The sequence below is a fragment of the Leptopilina boulardi genome, unplaced genomic scaffold (genome assembly GCF_019393585.1).
Source record: "Leptopilina boulardi isolate dan_hultmark-lab unplaced genomic scaffold, ZJU_Lbou_2.1 LbouV2_214, whole genome shotgun sequence".
Classification (NCBI taxonomy): Eukaryota; Metazoa; Arthropoda; class Insecta; order Hymenoptera; family Figitidae; genus Leptopilina; species Leptopilina boulardi.
The window spans coordinates 3,947,884-3,971,581 of record NW_026137768.1 but is presented as its reverse complement, the minus strand read 5'-3'; the positions used below and the strand labels follow the sequence as shown (position 1 = coordinate 3,971,581).

General features: G+C 24.4%; 2 protein-coding genes across 7 annotated transcripts; one reads left to right on the top strand and one right to left on the bottom strand.

The window, feature by feature from the left end:
- Positions 1 to 1,476: 1,476 nt before the first annotated feature.
- On the bottom strand, positions 1,477 to 12,168 carry LOC127279169 (protein TRC8 homolog). 3 transcript variants are annotated; one of them, XM_051301375.1, is made up of 7 exons: positions 12,051 to 12,168; positions 10,080 to 10,187; positions 9,178 to 9,534; positions 8,313 to 8,680; positions 2,081 to 6,321; positions 1,877 to 1,960; positions 1,477 to 1,716 (listed from the first exon to the last, which is right to left on the bottom strand). In XM_051301375.1, exons 3-5 carry the CDS (start codon positions 9,458 to 9,460, stop codon positions 4,975 to 4,977), a joined length of 1,998 nt encoding a protein of 665 aa, XP_051157332.1. In that variant the 5' UTR covers positions 9,461 to 9,534; positions 10,080 to 10,187; positions 12,051 to 12,168; the 3' UTR covers positions 1,477 to 1,716; positions 1,877 to 1,960; positions 2,081 to 4,974. The 3 variants fall into 3 exon arrangements, with proteins under 3 accessions (XP_051157332.1, XP_051157331.1, XP_051157330.1); XM_051301374.1 differs by lacking the exon at positions 12,051 to 12,168 and adding an exon at positions 10,833 to 11,026; XM_051301373.1 differs by lacking the exon at positions 12,051 to 12,168 and adding an exon at positions 10,434 to 10,639.
- Positions 11,190 to 23,611, top strand: LOC127279168 (protein spire). 4 transcript variants are annotated; one of them, XM_051301370.1, is made up of 15 exons: positions 11,190 to 11,568; positions 12,576 to 12,914; positions 14,008 to 14,039; positions 14,121 to 14,244; positions 14,358 to 14,512; positions 14,631 to 14,846; positions 15,146 to 15,175; positions 15,632 to 15,895; positions 16,051 to 16,192; positions 17,963 to 18,190; positions 18,955 to 19,359; positions 19,436 to 19,749; positions 19,814 to 20,062; positions 20,136 to 20,422; positions 20,669 to 23,611. In XM_051301370.1, exons 2-15 carry the CDS (start codon positions 12,608 to 12,610, stop codon positions 20,910 to 20,912), a joined length of 2,997 nt encoding a protein of 998 aa, XP_051157327.1. In that variant the 5' UTR covers positions 11,190 to 11,568; positions 12,576 to 12,607; the 3' UTR covers positions 20,913 to 23,611. The 4 variants fall into 4 exon arrangements, with proteins under 4 accessions (XP_051157327.1, XP_051157325.1, XP_051157326.1 ...); XM_051301368.1 differs by having other exon boundaries at positions 17,963 to 18,223; XM_051301369.1 differs by lacking the exon at positions 15,146 to 15,175 and having other exon boundaries at positions 17,963 to 18,223.
- Positions 23,612 to 23,698: the final 87 nt, after the last annotated feature.

Below are 23,698 nucleotides of genomic sequence, written 5' to 3'. Positions count from 1 at the left end.
ACTTTAATCAATTAAAAATAAGTTTTATTAAAATCTTCAAATCCGAGACTCTTGAATTGCAATTTTTAATTTTTCAATTATTAATGAATTAGTGTTCTTTAATAATTAATTCATAAATTAATAATAATAATGATAATATCAATGTAAAGACCTACTAAAAGGTTTACATGGAATAAATAATAATAATAATAATAATCCTATAAATTTTGTAAAACGTATTTTAGTTATTAATTACTTTGCTATTCTTATTTTTAATATTATCTGAGTAAATTAGATAATTACGATTTTTTTTTTAAATTCTACAAAATCAAAAAATTTCATATTAAATATCCAAAAATTGATTAAAATTTTAAAAAATTATAAACTATATTTAAATATAAATTAAAAACTATAAATTATAAACGATCTCAAAAGGATTCTACGTGCTAGTTCGATAAATAATTTAGTTTTAAAAATTGTGACCAAACAAATCAATCGATATTATTCCAAATGCCCTAAATTATAATTTTAATGAAAACAAAAAAAATAAATTTTTCAAATATTCTAAATTAAATCCCTTTAGATTTTCTTTAAATTATTAAATTTATTTGCTATTAATTTTTTTTTATTCTAAATAATTTGAAAAAAAATTATTGTTCGTATTTGTTAGGCGAATTATTTTTTTAAATGTAGTCATTCATCCCATAATTTATTAATGATCCGATAGAAAGAAACTTTTTGCGCAATTTTCAATTGTCTATAGTAATAGGTGTTCGTTTCAGTATGTCACGATCTTATAATTGTCTATCACAATTAACAATGTGATGGCAACTATTCAAACGCATGCCAATAATGATTCACTTACTATTTATTTACATAAAGATGTTTGACAAAGAAAAAAAAATTTTATTCCATTATCTATGAATGAATGGAAATTATATACGTACTATATTTAATTATAATAATTCTTTTTTTCTACCTTGATCCAAATTGATAATCAATAATCAATCAAAATTCACTTATTTTTGAAAATTAAAAGAAAAAAAAGAGAATTTGATAAAAAAAAAAAAATAGTTAATTTTCTCAATTAAGCGATAAGAAAAAAATAAACATGTACATAAAAAAGTTGAAGTATTAAATGAATTCATTTTTAATTATTCCTAAAAATTTTTTAATTAAAATTTCTTTGAAATATTATTTTTATCATAATCAATTTAATTTTTTTTGGTAAAATATGCAAGTTGAACAATTTGAATTTTTATTACTCGTAAAATTATTTATATTTTATTATAATTGTCAACAATTTTTTTAAATTATAAAAAAAAATTGATAAAATGTTTATATTTTCATAATAAAGAAATTTGTAATTTTTTTCTATTTTAATATTAAAAATATTTACTTTAATGTCAAAATTTATTTGCTAAATTGTTTATTGATACAAAATGTTTAATAATGATTTTATTTGTTATCAATAAAATAATAATTGAAGACTCACCGTTTGTTAATCGATCTCACGTGCACTCAAAAATAAAAACAGAAACACAAGTGGCTGATATTGATATTCGCTGTCAGACACTCAATTGAAGAACCGCACTCTTCGGAAACACTGCGAGAGATGTGACTTTTTCATGGACTTGAGCTCAAGAAGAGGGGATTATGCACGAGAAACTTAGACTTGAAGCCGTGGGTGGGGGAGTTGTACCCCACGAGAAAGGCCGGGATACCCATTACTTATTTCTAGAAAATAATATTTTTTATATTAATTTTACCGCAAAAACCTGTAATAGCTTAATTTTATTTTTCTCTTAATCAAATTCATATTTTATGTTCGAAATTGTTTAAATTTTTAAACACTAATTAGAAAATAATTATATTTATATTATAAAAAATTATTTACCTTTGAATTTTCTAATTCAAATATACATCTTCTTCAATTAAATAAAATGGCAAAAATGTCTGTCAAGTGAATGGCAAAAAAAATCTGAAAAAACATAAAAAAATTATTAATACATCAAAAATGCATAATCAATAATGCACAAATTCAATCATAAAATGGAAAATCAATTTAAAATACTCAAAAAAAAAACTGATAATAAAATACTTAAAAATCATAAATTCTTTTCATTTATAATCCCAAGTCATCTTGGATGATGTCCTCGTAAAATCAATGGAGTTTTAACAAGTTGAAATTCACTTGTTGTCATCGAAGCGAATAATAAAAGAATGGATTACATCACAGATGAATTTATGTAATTCCTTGAAGTTCTGATGCCAATTTTCCTCAATCTAAATATATATATATATCGTAACAAAAATTCTGAAAAAAATAAACTTTTTCCTTTAGAGAAAAATTAAATGAGGAATTTGAGAAATAATCAATCAAACGTTTTATTTATTTTACAAAATAGAACGTTTATTAGGTTCCTTTTAAAGTTCTTTTAACAAAATACAATATATCGTGTTTTAGACGAGCGCCTGAAGATAGAAAATGTAATTATTCTTAAATAATATACAGGTAAAAATATTTCACTGTCAAGATAATAATAATTATGACTGTAAATCGCATTAATAAAAGAATTTTAAAAAAGAACGATAATTTTCGTTCTTTTCAGTTTTAACAATTAAAAAGAATTAATGGAAATCACCACCACCATCAGATTTTCTTTTTTGAAATTATTTACAAAAAGAAGAAAAGAAACTGAGATATAAATTTTAAAAAGTGAAAGAAAGAGAAAAAGGAATTCTTATTAAAAAAAAGAAGAAAAACATTTCTCGTCAAAAAAGAAAGTATTGAAATTAAGATTCAAATTTTTCTCTTTTATCGTTACCAGTCAAAAAATTCTCCTTTCAATGAAAATTTATAGAAGACTAATGTTTTTTTTTTTTTTTTTAGAGTAAGAGAAAGAAACTCTAGGACCTTTTCTATATTTACAAACTTCTTTAAGTCTAGCATATCGTGAAAGTAATACCAAAAGGGTAAAACTCGATACTTTAGATTTCGTCGCATATACTCACGAAAAATTTAAATAAACACTTCATGTTCACAAGCCTTATTATTATTATTAATAATAATATTAAACGACATCTACTTAGTATAATTAATCAAGCTGCAAATCAATTCGACTAATTTAATAAAATTATTCTTATTCTACATTTTTTTAAAAAATCATTATACCCATGACATCTCTCATAATTGCGAATTTTTTTCAAAAATTTCGAATGTTTACCCACAACAATCTTCGTCAAAAATTAATGCTGGTTTTTTATGAAAATTTCGAAGAACTAAAAACTTTTTTACTTTTATTTATTTTCGATTGAGTTTCGAAAAGAAAAATTAGTTTTCTTTTTTTTTTTTATTAAATATTTACATTAACTTTTAACAATGAGTATTTAAGATAAAAAAAAAAAATTTTTTTGGAAAACTGATTAGTTAATGGAATTAAAATTATGGAAATAAATTTATAAAATTAGTTATTGAAAAATATGAAAAAATTGTGTAGTCTCAGATTTGGCTTGTTTGGAATTATTGATCTATCCTAGATTCTTGTGTACTAAATAATAGTATCAAAGAATCTTTGTTTTTTCAGTTTTCATCTGCGAATGATAAATTGAGCTATTTTCAATGATTATAGAAATTCCATTATTAATTCTATAAAGGAGAATTATATAAGACAATTATCAAGTCTTTAAATAATTCTATAAAATATCAATCCTATAAGTATAAGACTATTAATCCTATAGATGAATTATCATCATATCCGAGGAATCATTTTACATTCAAAAAAAAAAAATCATTTTAATAGTAAAAATAAATGATAATGGAGACTTTCTTTTCTTGCATAATATGAAATGTAAAAATTTTCAAAAATTCAATAAAGACAAAATTCTCCAATTGGACCCCACTTGATAATTCGCTTTTACTTCAATCTTAGAACCATGATTCATTGGGACGCATGAAATAAATAAATTTTTTAGAATCATAATTTGATAGAATCTTATTCTGTAGAATATTACATTTGGCGAATATTAAATTGTCAAAATATTATTTTTGCAGAATATTTTGCAGAATATTTTGCAGAATTTCCATTAAATATCAATTTTGCAGAAATTTTATTTGTTAGACGAAAATTAATTTACAGCAGTAATTCTATTTCACATCTCAATTTGTGCGAAACGTTATTTGGTAGAATATTAATTTTGCAAAATAGTAATTTAAAAGAATTTTAATTTTGTAGAAAAAAAATTTGGAAAGATTTTTGATTTTGCAAAATATTAATTTGATTTTCGATATTTGCACTTTCCAGAAAATTAATATTCTGCAAAATTAAAATTCTGTTCAATTTTTTTTTTTCTACAAAATTAAGATTCTTTTAAATTAATATTCTACGAAACAACGTTGCAAACAAATTCGATCAAATTTCTATCAGACCTTGGATTGACTATAAGATGCAAAAAAATGTCGTTTTAGTCAATTTACATTCCAAAAAAGTCGAAAAAGTCGATTTTTTTTATTTTAAGTAAATATAATTAGTTAATAAATATTTTACTTTAAATAACTAATTATTTTTTATTTTTTAAATTTTAGTTTTAATGGTCAAAAAAATTTCGGACAATAATTAAGTTCAACAGCTTTTTAAATTACAATTTTTTTTAAAATAATTGAATTGTAGATTTTAAATTTCAAATAAATTTTCTGCAAATTTTACAGATTCTATCAAATCATAATAGTAAAAAATTTCTTTTAGACCTTATTCATGCGTTCCATTTCATTTTGAGTGCGTTGTGAGCAAAATTTAACACACGAGTGCAAATAAATAAGAAAATTGTTAATAAATTACTAAGAATTGATAAAAATGGAATGAGAAGCAATGAGAAAAGCTCAGTATAAAAGTTAAGAGATGAATCGCTTTTAGGCTCGATTTTCTTTTTTTTTACAGTTTATTGTATAATTTATATCACAATGTAGTAACGACACAGATAGTCTTCACTTTTTTTTCAATCCAACTCTCTATTACCGCGCCTAGAATTATTCTCCTGAATCTCTTCAACTGGAGGATTTTCCGGTTCATTTTCCTCCTGTCTCGTGTCGGTTTTATTTTTGTTTTCCACTTTGTACAAAATATCATGACAAAGAGGACATCTGTCCTGGACATAGAGCCATTTTCTCAAACAAACACCATGAAAAAAGTGGCTGCATTTTGTTATTTTTGCACTTTGCATTTCCTGATAACAAATCGCGCAAACATCATTTAATCTTCTTAATTGCTCAGCATTTGCTTCAGGTAGGGAATTAATTTTATTGACAGCGGCACGACGTTTCATGAAAATATTCCATCCGGCTGTTGCCTCACAATAAATATTAAAATAAGCATGAATACACATCATAACGGCTCTAATTGCGCCACCAGATTCAAAAATAAGAATCCAAAGTCCATTGAAAAAGAGAATCACTCCAAATGCAAATTCCACAGTATTGCCGAATGATCTTATAATATATACACAGTCATCGAGTTGTTCCCAAAAGATACTGCGATAGGCGTCGAATAAAAATAGGAAGTAAATTGACAGTGAAACAATAACTTTGACAATGACCTCGATACTGAAAACAGAAACCGCGAGCATCCATGTGCTGATGGTGAAATGTGACCAAAGGAAGATCAATAATGATGTTGGGAAAAAGATGAGAAATGTGCAAACCGCGAGTGCACGGAGATGTCGATGAAGAGCTGGATTATGGGAAGCACTTAATGACATCAGCAAGGGATTCACAGTGTTGTGGACAAAGTGAAGAATTGCAGTGAAAAGAAGACAAAAATTTCGATACAGTCGTAGGAGGCGTTTCTCGCGATCGAGACTCGTAAGGCCGGTTTGAAGTGCAAGAATGTAGAATAAAATTGCTGACACTGTTCCCATATTTTTGTCATCTTCGTCGGCTGTAAGTAATACCCAACGGAAAAATGTTCCAATATAATGACAAATTAGAGAAATAATACTTGTCATTCCAAGAAGTGATGTCAATGTCTCGCAGCCATTAACCAATAGAGTTCGCAGCATTAAATAGTACGTGAATGTGTCCTCTTGATAATGATTACCCATAATTTGAATCACCTGCTCCAAAACGCGAAGAAGCCAAAATGTTCGTAGAACACATGGAACGTTGAGACGATTCCATTCCGATTCAGCGAGAGCGGAAAGTCCATAGTTGCGAATGAAATTTCTCACATGTTGATAGCCCATGTAGATTGTCTTCAGTATCGACATCCCATGATACCAAATTATGAATTTGCAAACTCCTAGAGGAAGAAGAGTCGCCAGGACGGGCGTGTGATGTAAGATAAATGTCTGGAAAAGTCAATTTTTCTTTTTAATAAAGATATTTTTACCTCTTTTTATGAATAAATGAATTATTTCCATAATGAAATAATCATCTAGATCGTGTTTTATGTCTTTATTTTAAATGCTCCTGAAAATAATATATACTTTTTTCATGTCACCTGGAAAACCTATAATTCTCATAGCATTTTATTTTCATTCACCGAATCATTAAAATGTTTTGGAAATTTCCAAAACTTTTATTTTTATTTAATTTCTCTACTTATAAGCGTATTGATTATATAATCGTATTTACTTTTAGAGAAATTTTTATTTATAATCGAATCATTTGACGAAATTTTCTTCTATACGAATTTTTATGTTTGAATTTAATAATTTTTAATAATAATAATAATAATATATAATAATTTTGATAATAATTTTTAATTGATAAAATTTTTATTTAACGAAAATAGAAAATTCTAACAATTTTTTTTTCAACAAATAATAAAAAAATTTATTTCGAACATAAATTAAAAAATTATAAATTAAATATAAAACTCATATTTTGACTATTTGAAAATTCAATTAATATAAAATACAATTACTTGTTAATTTAATTATTCTTAATAGAAATTATTTTATAAATTCAATTATTTCTTAAAATCAAAGTTTTAAATTAAAATTGTTATATTGAACTAAATTTTTTTTTGTAACTTAATTACATTTATTTTCAAATATTTAGAAAATTTAATTATTTTTGTTTCCACATAGAGGAGACTGGATTTTTTAGAAATAATGAAACAAATTTTTTTAGCACATTTGTTTTACAAAAAATGCGATTTTTTTATAAAATTTGTTTTCCTGTTTAAAATGTATTATAATAAATAAAAAAAATTAAATTCTTTGAATTGAAACGAATCTATTGACCTAAATATAAAGTATTATATTTCATTAAAAATTGTAGAATTAATTGCGATTTTTCGTTTTTGAAAAAATCGATTTTTTTTTTTCTATAAATTGGTAAATTTATATATTATTTGATGATTGTTCTTTTCGAAAAAAAGGTTTTTACATTTAGAAACGAATCAAATAATCATATTTTAGCATAAAAAATTTATAATTAATTGAGATTTTTATTTCTTAAAGAATTCAAATATTAGTTGTTTTTTTTCATTATTACTTCTCAAATTAAATAATTTGTTAAAAATTATCTAAATTAAAATTTTTTTTTAATAAATGATTCATGAGTAAATGAAGAAACTTGTATTAAAAATAATTTTTTTGTATAAGGATGCAAAAATGTTAAAGATATGAACATAATCAACTACTTATTATTTGAATTTAAAATAGAAAATATTAACAAGTAATGTTTTTAAAAAATTTAACAAAGTAAAACTAAAACGTGTTCAAAACCTGTTTTTTTAATAAATGTTTCTTATGTAGGATACTTAAAAAATAATTGAGTATTAAAATAGTTGAATTTGTAAGAAAATGTATAAAAAAGTAATTAGTTTTTAAAGTGAATATATTATATAATAATGAAGTATAAAAAAATTAAACTTTTTTAGAACAATTGTAATGTAAATTATATTTAAATTAAATTATATAATATTTCATATAATGTTGAATTGATAATTTTTCAATTTATTTTTAAAATAAAATTTTTTTATTTGCTCAAAATAAAATTGAGAGAATATCCTAAGCTATATTTAGCTAAATTTGCTAAACATATTTGCAATTTTTTTAATTTTTAAGATTTTTTAACTAAACTTTTATATTTTTCTCCAATTTTTATATATTTAAAAATAATTTAACCTTCTGAGATTTGGAGTATTTTTAAATTTTGACCCCTTTTAAAATTAGAATTCCAATAAATTTCTGTTCTAAATTTTTTAATTTTTAAAACAATTTTTCTTTAGCTTTAATATATTTTTTTTAAATAATCAAAGTAATATTGATTAATTTTATATCAATTTTTTCCAACGTGCTCATAAAAAAGTAAATTTTCCTTAACTTACCGACAATGGATGAATTCCCAAAATTGAAGGCGCCATAAAGCTAATGACGATGAGTTTTTGAATCAAGGGATGTCTTGGAGCAAGATGAATGTAGCAAAAAATTCCTGACAATAAACATTGAAGAATGTAATTTTGTATGACAAGAAGACCTGGACCATATTGTAACAGTTCTTTTAGATTTAAGCTCAAGACATCTTCCAAAATGCAGGTTAATCCCTCGTGTGCATTTAAATACGCAATGATTGCCTTAATTGTACTAACGTTCGACCAATATGATATGAATATTACTCCCACGGATATCAGGTACAAATATACAATTACAAGATGCTTCGTAAAGTGCATAAACATGCACAGAGACGCAATACATCCTGAAACATTTTTTTTTAATAATTTACATTTTTTGTAAACAAAATATTGTATGTATTTTTATAAACAAAAACATCGTAAGGGACATTTAAAGTCACTTAACTGATCATTTATTTAAAAAAAATATTTCAATTCGCAATAACTATTAATTAATTATTAATAATTTTTACAAATTTTTTCTTATTAAATCATTTTGTTGATTTAAAAATAAAAATAGTGATATAAAATTTCTTGACAGGAATTTTTTTTTTTTCGTGAAAAAACAACATTCCAGTAAAGAACAACCTCGAATCGTGACATTTTATATTAAAGTCATTAACATAACAAGCTTGTTGTGAGAAATATGTAATAATTCTCGAAGTTTAAAATTTAGAAGTAGAAAAAAAAAATCTAAAGCTCAAGTATAGCAAATAAAGTTCGATATCTCATTTAATTGAAATGGTTTTTGTCCTTCACGGTTGAATTCTTGTTCTAGAAAGGTGTCTCGATAAATTCTTACCTAAGCAACAGGCAATGACTTTGAAGGCTGTCATGAAATAAATCTGGTATGAATTAAGGCTCAAGTGTTGTAAAAACGGTTCTGATGAAGCTGAAGCTATTACACCAATAAATGAGTCCGATACATTCATCATGGTGAAATTATCGCTAATTTTTTCCATTTCAGAATTATCTCCTGAAAAGCCAGGGCTGATCCTTAACAGCTCATCGATGACAAAAAGAGGTGGAACCCTCATTATTACGTCTGCAAAATTCATCACCCACTCACGCATTGTTATTTCCATTTTTTTTTTATTTTTTTTTTTATTTTAAATCTATCTCCGTCTTTTCTTTGCTAATTCTTTCTCATCTTAGGCTACTGTAAAAAAACAATATTAATTATTAGAACAATTTTTTTTGCAATAAAAAAAAAGAAATTTACTTCAAACAATAAAAAATGTTTTAAAACAATCAAATAAAATGATAACTAATATAAATTGCAATTTCTCGATTATGCAATTATAATAGTCTCATTATTTTTCAACAATTTTAAAACTCATTTTCTTCAAAGAAAATAGAACAATTATATACAATTATTATTATTGTAACTTCAATTCAACCACTTACGCAATAATTATATTTATATGTTTGCCAAAGAATTATAACACCTGACATTATGAAATTCGATTGACAAATAAATAATTAAAATACCCAAACAAAAGTACTTTTTAAACTTCTATTGTAAATAAATAAACGTCAAATAAACTTTTTCGATTTATTAAATTACACAAAAATTTTATAAAAAAAAAAAAATTAAATAAGAATATATTTACTATAAATATAAAACAGGTTAGATATAAATTAAAAAAAAATTAAATATTAAATATGTTATTGTAAGAAACATAAATATGAGTCAATATTTACCTTTTCAACGTCAACATGTAAATAAAACTTTACACTTTGACGAAAAATTAAATTTCTTCCCTTGATTTGGACACTTTTTAAATTCCTCCAAAATCACGTACAACTTATCTATAATTTATAAAAAAAATAATACACTTTTTTTTAGATAACAAATTAATGTTCTTTCTATGTTAACGATTTTTTTTTTTTTTTTTAATCTATTGTGTCAACTTTTTTTTCATTTATCAATTTGAGACAACCAAAAAAATGAAATAAATTTATAAAATTTAAAAATTATTAAATTTTAAATTTATCAATTAAAATAAAGCATTTAATGAATAATTTTTGTGCAAAAATCTTGAAAATTCTTCATACATATCCGATTATAGTTTTACACAAAAGTAAACACTTCTAGACACTCTTTTTATGTACACTAAAGTCATTGACAGTTTTCCGATTGAAAAAAATTTAATTGATCACAATTTATATAAACAAAACTTTTAAATTCTTAAGAAAATCACAATGATAGAACCAGGCTTCCATTGTTTCAGCATGATTTTCTGAAACTTCCCGAAAACAATATTTGGTATGAAGCAACTTATTTCAGGGACGTCAAATGTTTTATTCTACTTTTTAAATTGAAAATTCATAATTTATAAAATGTTTTAATATTTTATATTTTAGAAATATTGTTTTTATTAATTATATATAAATTATAAAATAGAAAAGCTTTTAAAAATTATTAATTTAAATGTATGTAAAAAATTACCTAACCTATTAATTTTGTTTCATCAAACTTTAAACCAGAAAGGAACATTTATTCTCTCGTTAATATATATACTCTTTAAATTAAGATTTTAAAAATGTTATAACTTTTTTTTAAATAAATATAATTCATTGCAAAAAAAAAGTAATGAAGTAAATAATTTTAACTTTTAATATCTGAATGACAGATAAATATGTAAATGACAATGATAAGACGTTCCTGGTTAGAAACCACGTGACACACTTTGACGTCCAATTGAAAAGCAGGATGTTTTTTCATTAACGAATCATATTTTAGTATTTCTTAAAGTTAATTTCACAACACAAACATTCCAGGAAATTCAAATAGATATGAATGGATCTTACTATACTGAATTTAATTTTCGTCGACCCACTTTGCAGATTCTAAAGCCATTGAATAAACGACTCTTTATTTATTATTAAATCATAAAAGAAATAAAAGAAACAATAATAGAGTTGATATTAATAATTCCACACATAGAATGTGAAAAACTATTAAATAATTGGCAATATTAAACATTGGAAGTAACCTTATTTAATGTTCAAGAAACACTATATAATAAGAGTGTGAAGTTTTGTCAAATAAGTTTATCGGTCATGTTAATAATCTTCTCCAATCTGTTTGTTAGTCGTTAATTATTCGTTCATTAATCATGTCTTTAATTAACAAATATTGCGCTTTTGAAGTTTAGCAAAACTTGTGCAAAGAGGTCAGCCTATAAAGGTTTGTTATTTTATTTAAAAATTTTCTTATATTTTAATAGTTTTATTTGTTATATTAAACATTTTATTATTGAAATGATTTATTATTTAATATTTTAGTTTTCTTTTTAGTAAAAATTCAGTCAGTAATTATTTAAAATTTAAGAAAAATGAGGTGCGGAAAATTTTTATTTAATTTTATTATCCTTGAAATTTATTTTGACAAGTGAACAATTGTTGAATTAACCAGGTGTTTTGTAACTTAATTATAGTTGTAAAATTTTAATTATTAAATCGTAAAAATATTTTTTGTTGAGAATTATAAAATTTAAATTATATAAATACTGAAATTTTGTTTTAAAAATTTGTTTTAATAATATTTAATTTAACAATTAATAATTAATAACTCTTTTTTGTTACATTAAAATTATTAAATTTGAAACATAACACTTAATTTGGTAATTATATTTATTTGTTTTAAAAAATTTTAATAATCGTACGTACTATTAATTAAATGTCACACGAAAGTCTTAATTTTTAATCCCAGGTTTTTGCGTAATTTGTTACTGTAAAAATGCGTGAATATTGATCTAGAAATAACACTATTGTCCACCTTTACTATCACGTTTTTTTAAAATTTATTATTTGCCATGACTCTCAACGATAAGGAGCCACTTATCGTTGTGACTTAAATGTCAAAGATTAAGTATTTCTAACAATATAGAAACAAGTGGGTCGTAATATTTTTACTTTTTTTTTTAATTAAACTTTTTTTATTTACGTCAATTAGAGATATTTTTATTTGAGCTGAAAAATAACTATTAGATCACAACATATTTTTAGTTAATTTCTTAGAAATCTAAATTTTTATCAAAAAATACATTATTAAATGAAAATTGCTTTTATCTTGAATAAAAAAAAAAATTGAACTTAAAGTCAAGATAGTTAATAATAAAATTATATCTTGATTTATTTATATTATTTTAATTTAAGGGGGAAAAAGAATGAAAATTATGATTTAATTTACAGAATTTGCAAACTGGAAATTCATCTCATCAGATATGACAAGCAATGAAACAAATCCTAGTGAAAGCATGAGAAATATAGGAGGAAATTTTTCAAGAGTTAATTCAAAAATGAAGAGAACGAAAAAGCCTAAATGTAAACTTGATTCAAACAATTGTCTTAATCTTAAGGATATCTTGCTCTCATTTAATGGACCGATAAGTCAAGAACAGGCCTGGGCATTATGTTATCAAGCTACAAAAACATTTTTAAATCTTTCTCAAAATGAATTTCGCACAATATCCGATCCATCTCATATTTTATTACACAAGGATGGAAGTGTTCAAATGGACTTTGATAAAGGTGAGAAATAAAAAATTTTATTTTAATGTAAACAATTTTATTTAATTTTTAACAAAAAACAAAAATATATAAAACATACAAGGGAATGGAATCTAAATATAGAACTTGTGTAATGTCCAATTTAATTAATCTTGACTTTTTTCTGTAGTCTCAAAACATAATTAATTGAAATTGAATCTCATCTTCCAATTATAAGTCATCGTGCAAAAATTTTTATTTTCTCAATTTCTTTCCATGGGTTTGAATGACGTACTTTCTGTTTTTATGAGTAGAATAACAAAATCATAAAATGGAATTTCAGACATTATCAGTCTTTAAAAAAAAAGAGATTAAAGTTGTTTGTATTATTTTATATCACAAACTAGAACTATTTATTTTTCAAAAAAATATTGTCCGAGATGTATTAATTAAATTTACAAAATTTTCTATTTAAAATCTCTTGAAATTTGATTAATTCTAAAAATATGGAATATATTCTAAAATTCAAATATTTTTTAATTATTTAATTAAAAATTATGTATCAATTCAATTTAACATCTCTTGAAATTAAATATAATTAAATATTATTATAAATTAAATTAAAAAAATTTTAAATTAAAATTTAAAATTTAATTTAAAATTAAAATTTTAAATTTAATTTAAAATTATTAAATTAAATATAAATAAAACTGAATTATTTTTTAAATTATCTTAAATTCTTTGCCAAATTAATAATTATCAATAATATTAATTGTTTCAATTTACATGAAATTTTGAAATTCTTGAAAATTTGTCTCATTTTCAGTTCAATTTTGAAATACTGTGTTTAAATAAAATTTTTTGATAAATTTCTATGCAATTATTTTTATTAAGAAATTATGAAAATTTGTTTTTAATATCTAATAACAATGGTTAATAGAAATAAAATATTTATTAAATTAAAATTTAAAAAATCGATTTTGACATTTTTTCTTATGTAAATTGACTAAAACGATTTTTTTTGTACCTTAAAGTAGGTAGATCAATAACTTTGAATAAAATAACAATTTTTGACTAGAAAAATTTACAGTTTCAATTTTTCTCTAATTTCAATTTTTTTATTTTCTTTTCTCAGATTCAAGTAGTTCGCATGTTTCGGAAAAAGATGTAAGTGCCTTTTAAATAGAAAATACCTTTCTTTCTATTATAATGTTTCATTTTAATTTTTTTTTTCCTACTTTATTTTAGCTTGTATTTTCGTTGGGGTTGGTTATTTTTGATGCGTTAGATTACGGATTAGAAGAAGCGGAAGAAAGACCTATTTCTCCTGATTTAAATACGCTTATAAGTTTAATGACGAGTGACAATCAAGGTAATAATTAAATTTCTCATTTAATTTATATGAATTTATATTTGAATATTAAAATAATATATTAAAAAATTTGAAAAAAAGTATTCAAATAAATTTACATTTATTAACGGTAGAATGTCGGCCCGAAGAAGAAAGATTACAGGAAACGGATGACGAAGGAATAGAACGAGATTCGGGAGAAACGGAACTCGACGATTTACTAGCTCAGAATTTAAACGGTTCTTATTCTGACGAAATTAAATTATGTTCCCTTCAAAATGTACTACATGTAAGTATCCTATTTTATCATTCTTTTTTTTTAAATGTAAATTTATATTATATAAATTTTATTTTATTATTTATTTATTTTATTATCGTATAAATTTAATAAAATTTTTATCTGTCAGATGTGTGAAAGGCATGTGGGCAATAATGATCAAGCAGAAGCACATTATCAGGCCGTAATTCGAGCCTTTGTAACAGAGGCTTTAGAATTATCTCAATTTCTCGAAAAAGTGGCCTACGAAAAGCAGAGAACAAGTTTTCGCGATCCAATCACGGGAGATGGGACAAAACACTGTGATACAGTTTGCAAATTAAATTCACTTGATTTCGCTGACTGGGTGAGTTTTATTCGTTCATTTAAAATGTATTAAATACCAATAATCTACAATAATTTAATAATAATAATTTTAAAAAATGTTCTTTTTAAAAATAATAAAATAATTTTTAATAATTTAAATGTATATAACGATTGAGATTTTCAAAATGAATTTTATTTAGTGCAAAAATTTGCATTTTAAAACGAAATCAGTCTGTTTCCATATAAAGCTGATGACATCAGCATAAGTTGACACCTTTTTTTTTCTTAATACCAGACAAATTTGTATTCACATCTTTGTTTTTTTTTATATATATTTAGACTGACATTAGGATTTGGCGAGCGATACAAGTACGTGATTTATGCAGTGTATTTTAATTATTGCATCATAAATTCTTGTCGCATTTCATTCGTATTCTTTTTTATCGATTTTAGTTTTTTTTTGGTATATTTTAAAAGATCAACGCGTCAGTCATCAATTAATAAATTGCACAATTATAATTGGATAACAAACAAATTTTAAAAAAATTAAAATATAATTTTTGCATCGAATTCGATACGAGATATTAAAAAAATAAAGAACTTTTCTAATTAAATACTAATTTTATGTTTTGTTATCCAATTTTTGTTATAATTAATTTTATTTTTTACACGTTTTATTAATTGATATTATTTATTTTTTAGTTATTTTATATAATTAATTTTAAATAATAATTCAGTTATAAATAATGAATGAATATTTTATTATATTGTATTGTTAATAATTTCTTTAAAAAAATATTAATTAAAATTAAAAACTTTTAACAGGCAAGGTTTTGGGTTCAAGTAATTGGAGAATTGAGAAGAGGTGTAAAATTGAAGAAAGTGGAAGACGATTTAGGTCGACGAAATTCCATTCGCGGTATGGCAAAAGGAGCAGAATTTGAACTAACGCCTTATGAAATTCTAATGGATGATATTCGTAAGCGCCGTTATCATTTAAAGAAAGCACCTGAACCGAAACCTCAAATCAGAAAAGATGCACGTTCAATTATTCTCGATTTTATTCGAAGTAGACCTCCTTTAAAAAAAGTACGTATTCTTTCTTTTATTTTTGAATTTTTCTATTTCTTTGACTATAAATATTATTTTTATCTTTTTTATTTTTAGTTTACTTTTAGAAAAAATTAATTATTTTAAATTTACTTTAAAAAGATATTAAAATAAAATTTTAATGTTTCTTATAGGCATCGGAAAGAAAATTGGCACCTCTGAAAAGGGAAGCAACTTTACGAGAATTGCTGATGGAGAGTATCAAAAAGCCACCTAAACCTCTAAAGAAAACTAGACTTCATCATTCTCCCATTATTGAAATGGCATTTGAAAACGGTGAGTTTTTTTAAATGGAATTCAAAATTTATAAATTTGAAAAAATTTCGATATAAATATAAATTTGTCTAGTCAGTTTATTATAGTAATTTAATTGTAAAACTAAATTCAGTTAAGCGGAACTGAAATACAATTCTGTGAACCGAACCGAACAAAATTAATCGTTTCCGTTTCATATTTCCTTAGGGGTATTCAAATAAATAATAGAAAAGGAAGAATTAGATTTTAAATTTTATATTTAATTTGAAATCACGAAAACAAAAAAATATTAATTTATATTTTTCTTCGCAAATTGTTATCTTTAAAAATTGTGGAATTTCTAGAATTTCAAGTTATTTGATAGAAACTTTGGAGAAATTGGAGTTTTTCAAATAATTGTCAGATTGGTAAATAATAAAAATATAAAATGACAGTGAAAGGTGGTAAAAAGGTTGAAGGTGGTATATTCATGGACATGACTCATGTGGTTGAACGAGGATTCGCCGCACTCGGATGCGTTGCAAAACGTGGAAAGGGAAGCGCAGCTGTCGACGATCAATAGTCTTAGACTTAAGTGAAAATGTGGGCCAAAGGACTATTTCATATACATTAGACAAAATACAATAATGTCGCGACACTATATTCGCGACATTTATCACATTCGTCAAACCTTTTTCTCAACATTTTTTTTTTCATCCAAAAAAATAAATGATTCATTAATCGTGGTAAATTTTTCAAATCAGTGAATTTGTGAAATAAAAAGTGTTTAAATCATTTTTTTTTTGAAATAATCAAATTGTTTACATTGAAGAAAAATAGCAAATTTTTTTTTCTCAATAAATCAGAAAAATAATTAACAGATGTGTTAATTTAAAATGAAATTAATCTTATATTTGAGAGAGAGAGAGAGAGAGCTGAATTAATTACTGTGCTGGATGCTGACTTATAAATAAGATGACCTCTTGGACTTTAAAATTATTGAGTTGGAAAAATTCAATTTCTGTGACAATTTGAAACTTGTGCAATTGCAATACTTATTCTAGAGGATTTTAAAATTACACGAAGAGAAAAAGAAAAGTAGAAAAAATATTTCTAATCTATTTATAAATATTTTGAAAAAGTATGTTAACATTTTAGGACATATTTTGGAAATATTTTTAAAAAAGTGACTTCCAAAAGAATAAACATTTACGAGAGGATAAAGAATAAAATTTTTAATCGAATTTTTGAAAATATAATCTCTAAATCGAAATGGAATTAATAAATTCGAAAAATTCAATTTAATTCACGTAATTAAAATTAATGAGCCTCAATTTAATTATAAATAAAATTAATAATTAATTATATTATAATATATTATTAATAATTGATGTTCAATAATATTATTAAAAATTAAGAAGATTAGAATAAATTATTTTATTGAATATAAGAATATAAGAATAAAAAGAATAATAAATATAGAATTAAAGAAAAATTAAAAAAAAAATATCATTGGCCTAAAGAAAAACAAATGTCAAGAACTTGGGAGAACAATATTGCAAGAGTTCTTCAATCATGCTTGACGAAGATCAACGATCCAGAAATTTCAAATCAGTTACAAAGGGAGAATCTTTAAGAACGGATCGTTATAAGTAAAGGTCATCGATCGCCTTTCTTTTACAATCAACCCTGACCATTGTGCGGAAAACAATAAATTTATCGTGACACCTAGAATTCTTTCCCCTTTCTCTCCTTATATATATATATAGAAATTGAATAAAAAAAAAATCAAAAAAAAAATGCTGCTGGCAGTTGGAGGGGAATCGAGACGAATTGTTCTTGGAGAAGTTCCACCAGCTCGTACTGAACAGGAACAGGAACCAGCTCAAGATGTTGCTGCTCAATGGCTTCATGATGATTCACAGGAAAAAAATCGCGATTCAAAAATTAATGCTTTATCGAAACCAAAAATGCCGGTTCCTCAACCACGTTCTCGTATTGGAAAAACCGAGGAAGCCAAGTCTCGCGGGATTAGGAATCGTAAGTCGCGTAGAAGATGTATTAAGGGCACAGGTAATCGTTCATCTTCATATACATTTCACATCATTCTTGTGAGTAAATTTATTTCGAAGAAAACTTTTATCTTTAATGTTTTTAATTTTTATTCAAGTACAATATCTTTAATTTCTGCTCAAATATATATATTTTTTTATTATATTTTTAATTTATATTTTTAATTATATTGATTAATTAATCGCTCATTATTTATACTTTGAATTTTTTCAAGCGCTAATTATTTATTTTTAAACGATTTTCTATTTTAAAAAGGGGATATATTTAAAAATTAGAATTTTTTACTTATTCGAAAAATCAAAAATCTTGCATTATCGTTCACGATCATGCATTTTCATTCATATTCCAGGCCTTGGATTATTCGATTTTTTTCGATTTATTTTAATAAGATTTTCCTATAATAAATTTTGATCTTTTATTAATTAATTTTACGAGTTAGTTGTTCGTTCATCGACATTAAAATTGACGGATCCAATTGCAAGAATGGATATTTTTTTTTATAAAACTTGTTCTTCGCTGACATCTAAGATTAAGTTTGTTAATTTCATTAATTGAAAAAATAAGTAAAACTAATAGAAATAAAAAATATAATATTTTATTGATAAAATTATAATTTTCTTTTAAAAAAAATTATGTACCAAGGGAGAAACTTAATGTAAAAAATATTTTTAAAAAATGAATATAATTTTTATTAATAATTAATTATTAATTGTTATATAAAATTGTTTCAGCTCACGCACAAGAAGCATCTGTGATTGAAGGTTCAAAAATCTCACAGCGAAATCTTGCGAGTGTCGACTCGGTATCGAGACAACCGAGGAAATTAATTCCAGTTGATTTTGATTTGAAACTCGATGGAGAAGAGGAAGATGATGATGATGACGATGACGATGACTTTGAAATTTCTAAGTTCGATGACGATGACGACGACGACGATGAGGATGACGAGGATTCCACAAATTATTGGCATTCCAAAGAACGTTACGCTTGCGGTAAGGGAAAGTTGACAATGGATCTTTGCGAGGATTGTCACGATGATGATGACGAAAAAGATTCAGCGAATCCATGGCGAAAAACTGGAAAACTTCGTCTCACAAAAAATGAATATCATCGATTTTGTGACGCCCAATTAGAATGTAATTTTAATTCGAAAAAACTAAATTTTTTTTTCCCCAAATATTTTGTTTCTTATTTAAAATTTTTATTTTCCAGCTTATGATTTGGCAACGCAATGTCCATCGAGAAGAGCGTCTGCCAGAAAACACGCGACAAGAGGAAATAGTTTAGTACTTCCGTCGTTTTCCGGTACAACTTCCCTTCCACATTCAAGGCCTCACAGTCGTCAACAGGCTGGAATAATCGGCACAAATACAAGTCCAAGTGCACACAGTCCCAATGTGAGTTTAAATATAAGTCCGAGACTGAGTCCTCAACCAAGAACGAGGCCCGTTCCAAAACCTAGAGGAAGTATCGATAGTGAAATTAATTCCGATACAAAAGACTGGGAGAAGGAACATTCTGAACAGGTAATTTATTGAAAAGGTTTTTTTAATTTTCGAAATCGATTTTAAAATTGTATTATTTTCTCAGAAACCGTCTTTAAACGATATGTTCCTCGATGATCGACTTTCGTTAACATTAGAAGAAATAGTTCACATACGAAGTGTTTTAACAAAGGCAGAATTGGAATCATTGCCAGTCGAGGGTCGAGTAAAGGAAGATGTTGAAAAGAGGCGTGTTTGCTTTTTGTGCTTGAAAACAAGATTTGGTATTCTTGGTCCTTGGGGTCAACGTTGTCGTCTCTGCGAGAGGACTGTTTGCGTAAAATGTTACACCAAGGTATTTAAATATTTTTTAAATTTTTTCTAATATTATTAAATTGAATTAATTATTAATTTTTCACTTCTATCAGATGAGAATTCCAACGGAGCATTTTTCGCACGTGCCAGTTGTTTTACTGTCTCCTGGAATTTTACTTTCGCCAACTACTTCGGAATCTGATTCAGGAAAGAATTCTTGGCTGAGGGCTTCCGGAGCAGTTGGTTCTGCACCAGCATCACCTGCATCTCGTCGTCGAGACTCAAATTTAAGAAGTGCGACTCCTTCAAGTCCTTCAGTGACGCCTAGTGCTGTTCCCACTGCTGAATCAACGCCAACTTCATACTCAAAACCGGAACATCTTCACAGTTCCGAAAAACGGTAAGGAATATTTTTATATTTAATATTTTTTCATACTTTTAGTATTTAAATAATTACAGAACTCGAATTATTATTATTATTAATATAAAAAAATCTAGAACAAAATGTTCAGCGGAACTCGAAATCTTTGACGTTCTTAAAAAGTCATTGAATTTTTATTATTTAATAATTTTAATTTAATTTTCTTTGAAACATTTTTTAAATGTTATTCTAATTTATTAAATTTTTTGCTCAATTTTGTAACAGACGCTTTAAACCGACTGGTAGCCCAGCAAAATTATCAACAACTGCGACATTTGGAAGTCTCGGGGGCCTGAGTCCGGAGCAACGATTGATAGCCGAACGATTAAGGGGAGTATCAATGGTAGTTTGTCACGATTGTCGAATTATGGTAGTTCAAATAATCAAGAGTTCGCGAAATACACGAGCCACTATACGCAACAATGTCATTTCACGATTAACTCTCAATCTTTCACCTGCATATGTTTAAGATTTTAAGAAAAAAAAAAAACAAAAATGAAATCAGTTTTGAAAATAATTCACAAGTACAATATCCCTTCCAAAAAAAAAAAATGAAAAAACAATTTTTAACCCTCCGCTTGAAAGGAATAGAACTTTGAAAAAAAAAAGAAAACTGATTTGCTTCCATAATTGTATACAGAGATGTTAGCCAATTTATTATTCTTTAGATAAACTGTCTCTGTGAAGAAAATAAATTTCAAATTTTTGAAATATTATAAAAGAGAAATAATTTTGGAATTATTTTTCTTTGCATTTATTAAATTAGTGTTTAAAATCTGGCATTTTAAATACTAAAGACAGTTTTTCAAATTTACGCTTCGTCTAGTTTTGTACATGACTGGATTTAGTGAATCTGTCACGTCACAAATAATTAAGATAGTAGTTAGATATGAAATATATATAATATATATATATATATGAATATATGTAGAGAATATATATTACAAACTCGTTTGAAAAATCATGATTAAACTGAGAGATATATAATAAAACGATATCAAAAAAAAAGCTCTCGAATCACGATTTTCCTACGAGACTTACTCTTTATTGAGTTAAATTGTCTTTCAAATTCTACTTTTTTTAATATTCTCATTAATATGAATATTTTATGATTCTTTGTTTATTCAAAAATTAATTATTCGATTCAATTCGAGTGTAAATTTGAAATAACCAAATTATTATTCATTTTTATGTTTCCAAATTCCCATTTTTGTACGAATTCTGATTTGAAATTTCTCGAATTCTTTTGGATTTAATTTTTTTTACCTAATTATTCTATGTTTTATCATTTTCATATTATATAAAATAAAAAAATTTATAATTATATACGTTAATGATTTATTTATATTACAGAATATACCATTTCTGTAATATAATAATCTAATATAACAATTTATATAATTGATTAATTTTTCTATTACGAATACATGGAAAGAATTCAATAAAACGAAAATAAATTCATGAATTTTTGAAAAATTTCTAATTATAAATAAAAAGAATTTGAAAAAAATTAAACTTACAGGAAACATAAAAATTGACGATAAATAACAAATACAAATTATAAAATTTCAAATTAATGTAAATTATAAAAATTGAGAAACAAAATTTATATTTATTATTTATTTATTTATTTATTATTGATGATGAATTAAAATTCAGAAAAAAATTATGAAAAATCGAAAAAAAAATGTAAAAAAAATGAATAAAAATCTAATTTTAATCACTTATTTGATTGTAATAAACTTAAAAATATTTAAGAAAAGTAAAATTTGAGGGATAATTAAAAGTCCCCATCAAATTACAATCAAAAAAATGTTCTTTAATTTATGTGTGAGCTATCGAATACAATGAATTAGAAGGTGAACGAAGTTTTTTCAGAAAAAGAAAAATTGTGGAACTAATAAATTTGTTTAATTAATTGTTATTCGAAAATGTTGTTTCCTAAATATTTTTTTTTCTGAATAATCTTCGATATTGGATGAGTACAATTGAAATACCTCAGAGTCGTACTGTCTTTTGTGGATTGATACGAATGGTTAATTAAAAAAAAACTGGTCAGTTTTCTTCCATTTGTTTCACATGATTCTATGTGAAATTTAAATTTACTTCCAAAAAAAAAAAAAGAAATAATATTTAAACGGCACGCACCACCCATATCAAAGAGCAATTTAAACGAAGGTGTCAATATTAGAAAAAAAAATTGAGAAATAGTGAGAATTCAATGTGTTCTGTTTCTATGTTCAAAATGAATTTTTGTAATATTTTTATCATTATTTGTTCTCATTACAAAGTGTTTTGAATTTTTTTTTTATGACAAATTGTTTAGTTAATTTAATGTGTAGTTAATAAAAGATTCGAAATACAAGAATCTTTTTATATTATGTCTTAAAAATTCAAAATATTAATTATTTTTCAAGTCTTAAATAACTTTTTAATATGTAGAATATTTTTTTTTATTAAAAAAATTCAGTTTTTTGAAAAAAAAAAAAATCTTTTATAAAGTATCAGAGTGTTCGATCATTCGTTTTGATCAACTTGAATGTTTTTTTTTCTAGTCCCTGATATTGATTGTAAAATGTCATCGATTTAGAGGTCTAAAAGAAAAATTATTTCAAAGAACAGAGTGACGAATTATTTTGTTGAGATATTACTGGAGACCCGAAACTGTTTTATTTATTGTAAGTTTTATATTCTGTTTGAATTTTTATTTTGGGTTTTTTTTTTTTTTAAATTCTACTTTTAATTTCTGTAAGTTTTTTTCTAATGTATTGTTTTATTTATTTTGTAATTATTGAGGACCAAGTGAAGTATGTAATTTTAACCTTGTTAATATTGTGTTTCTTTTATATTTATATTTTATATAATTTCCGGTTATTGGGTCAAGCGGCCTGACTTGCAACGTACAAATAAATCTGTTCGTCTTTATTAATTTTGAAAATTGTCTATGTATATATGTACCATTATAATTCTATTTTAATGAAATCCTGTATAGTATCGAACAATTCAAATGGCATTTAATGAACAATTATTTATAAATTTAATTAGACGACTATTAGAGAATCTATATATGGAAATATATTATTTATTTTTTTGTATGTAACTCTTTCTGGCAGATTGTAATCGAGACTTTAGGTGTACATAATAAAATGCATCGATGCTACCGTTAAATTTATTTAATCATTTCTATATTCCCCAAAATTTACTTCCAATTAATACAGGGCTGACACAAAATTTTTATTATAATTTTTGGCTGAC

Bases quoted from the DNA above. Each gene is read 5' to 3' on its own strand.
- LOC127279169 (XM_051301375.1), bottom strand. From the start codon at position 9,460: ATGGAAATAACAATGCGTGAGTGGGTGATGAATTTTGCAGACGTAATA. The intron at 8,681-9,177 runs GTAAGAATTTAT...AAAATGTTTCAG, and splicing joins AGTCATTGCCTGTTGCTTAG to GATGTATTGCGTCTCTGTGC. The intron at 6,322-8,312 runs GTAAGTTAAGGA...TGACTTTTCCAG, and splicing joins TGGGAATTCATCCATTGTCG to ACATTTATCTTACATCACAC.
- LOC127279168 (XM_051301368.1), top strand. From the start codon at position 12,608: ATGACAAGCAATGAAACAAATCCTAGTGAAAGCATGAGAAATATAGGA. The intron at 14,513-14,630 runs GTAAGTATCCTA...TTTATCTGTCAG, and splicing joins CCCTTCAAAATGTACTACAT to ATGTGTGAAAGGCATGTGGG. The intron at 14,847-15,145 runs GTGAGTTTTATT...ATATATATTTAG, and splicing joins CACTTGATTTCGCTGACTGG to ACTGACATTAGGATTTGGCG.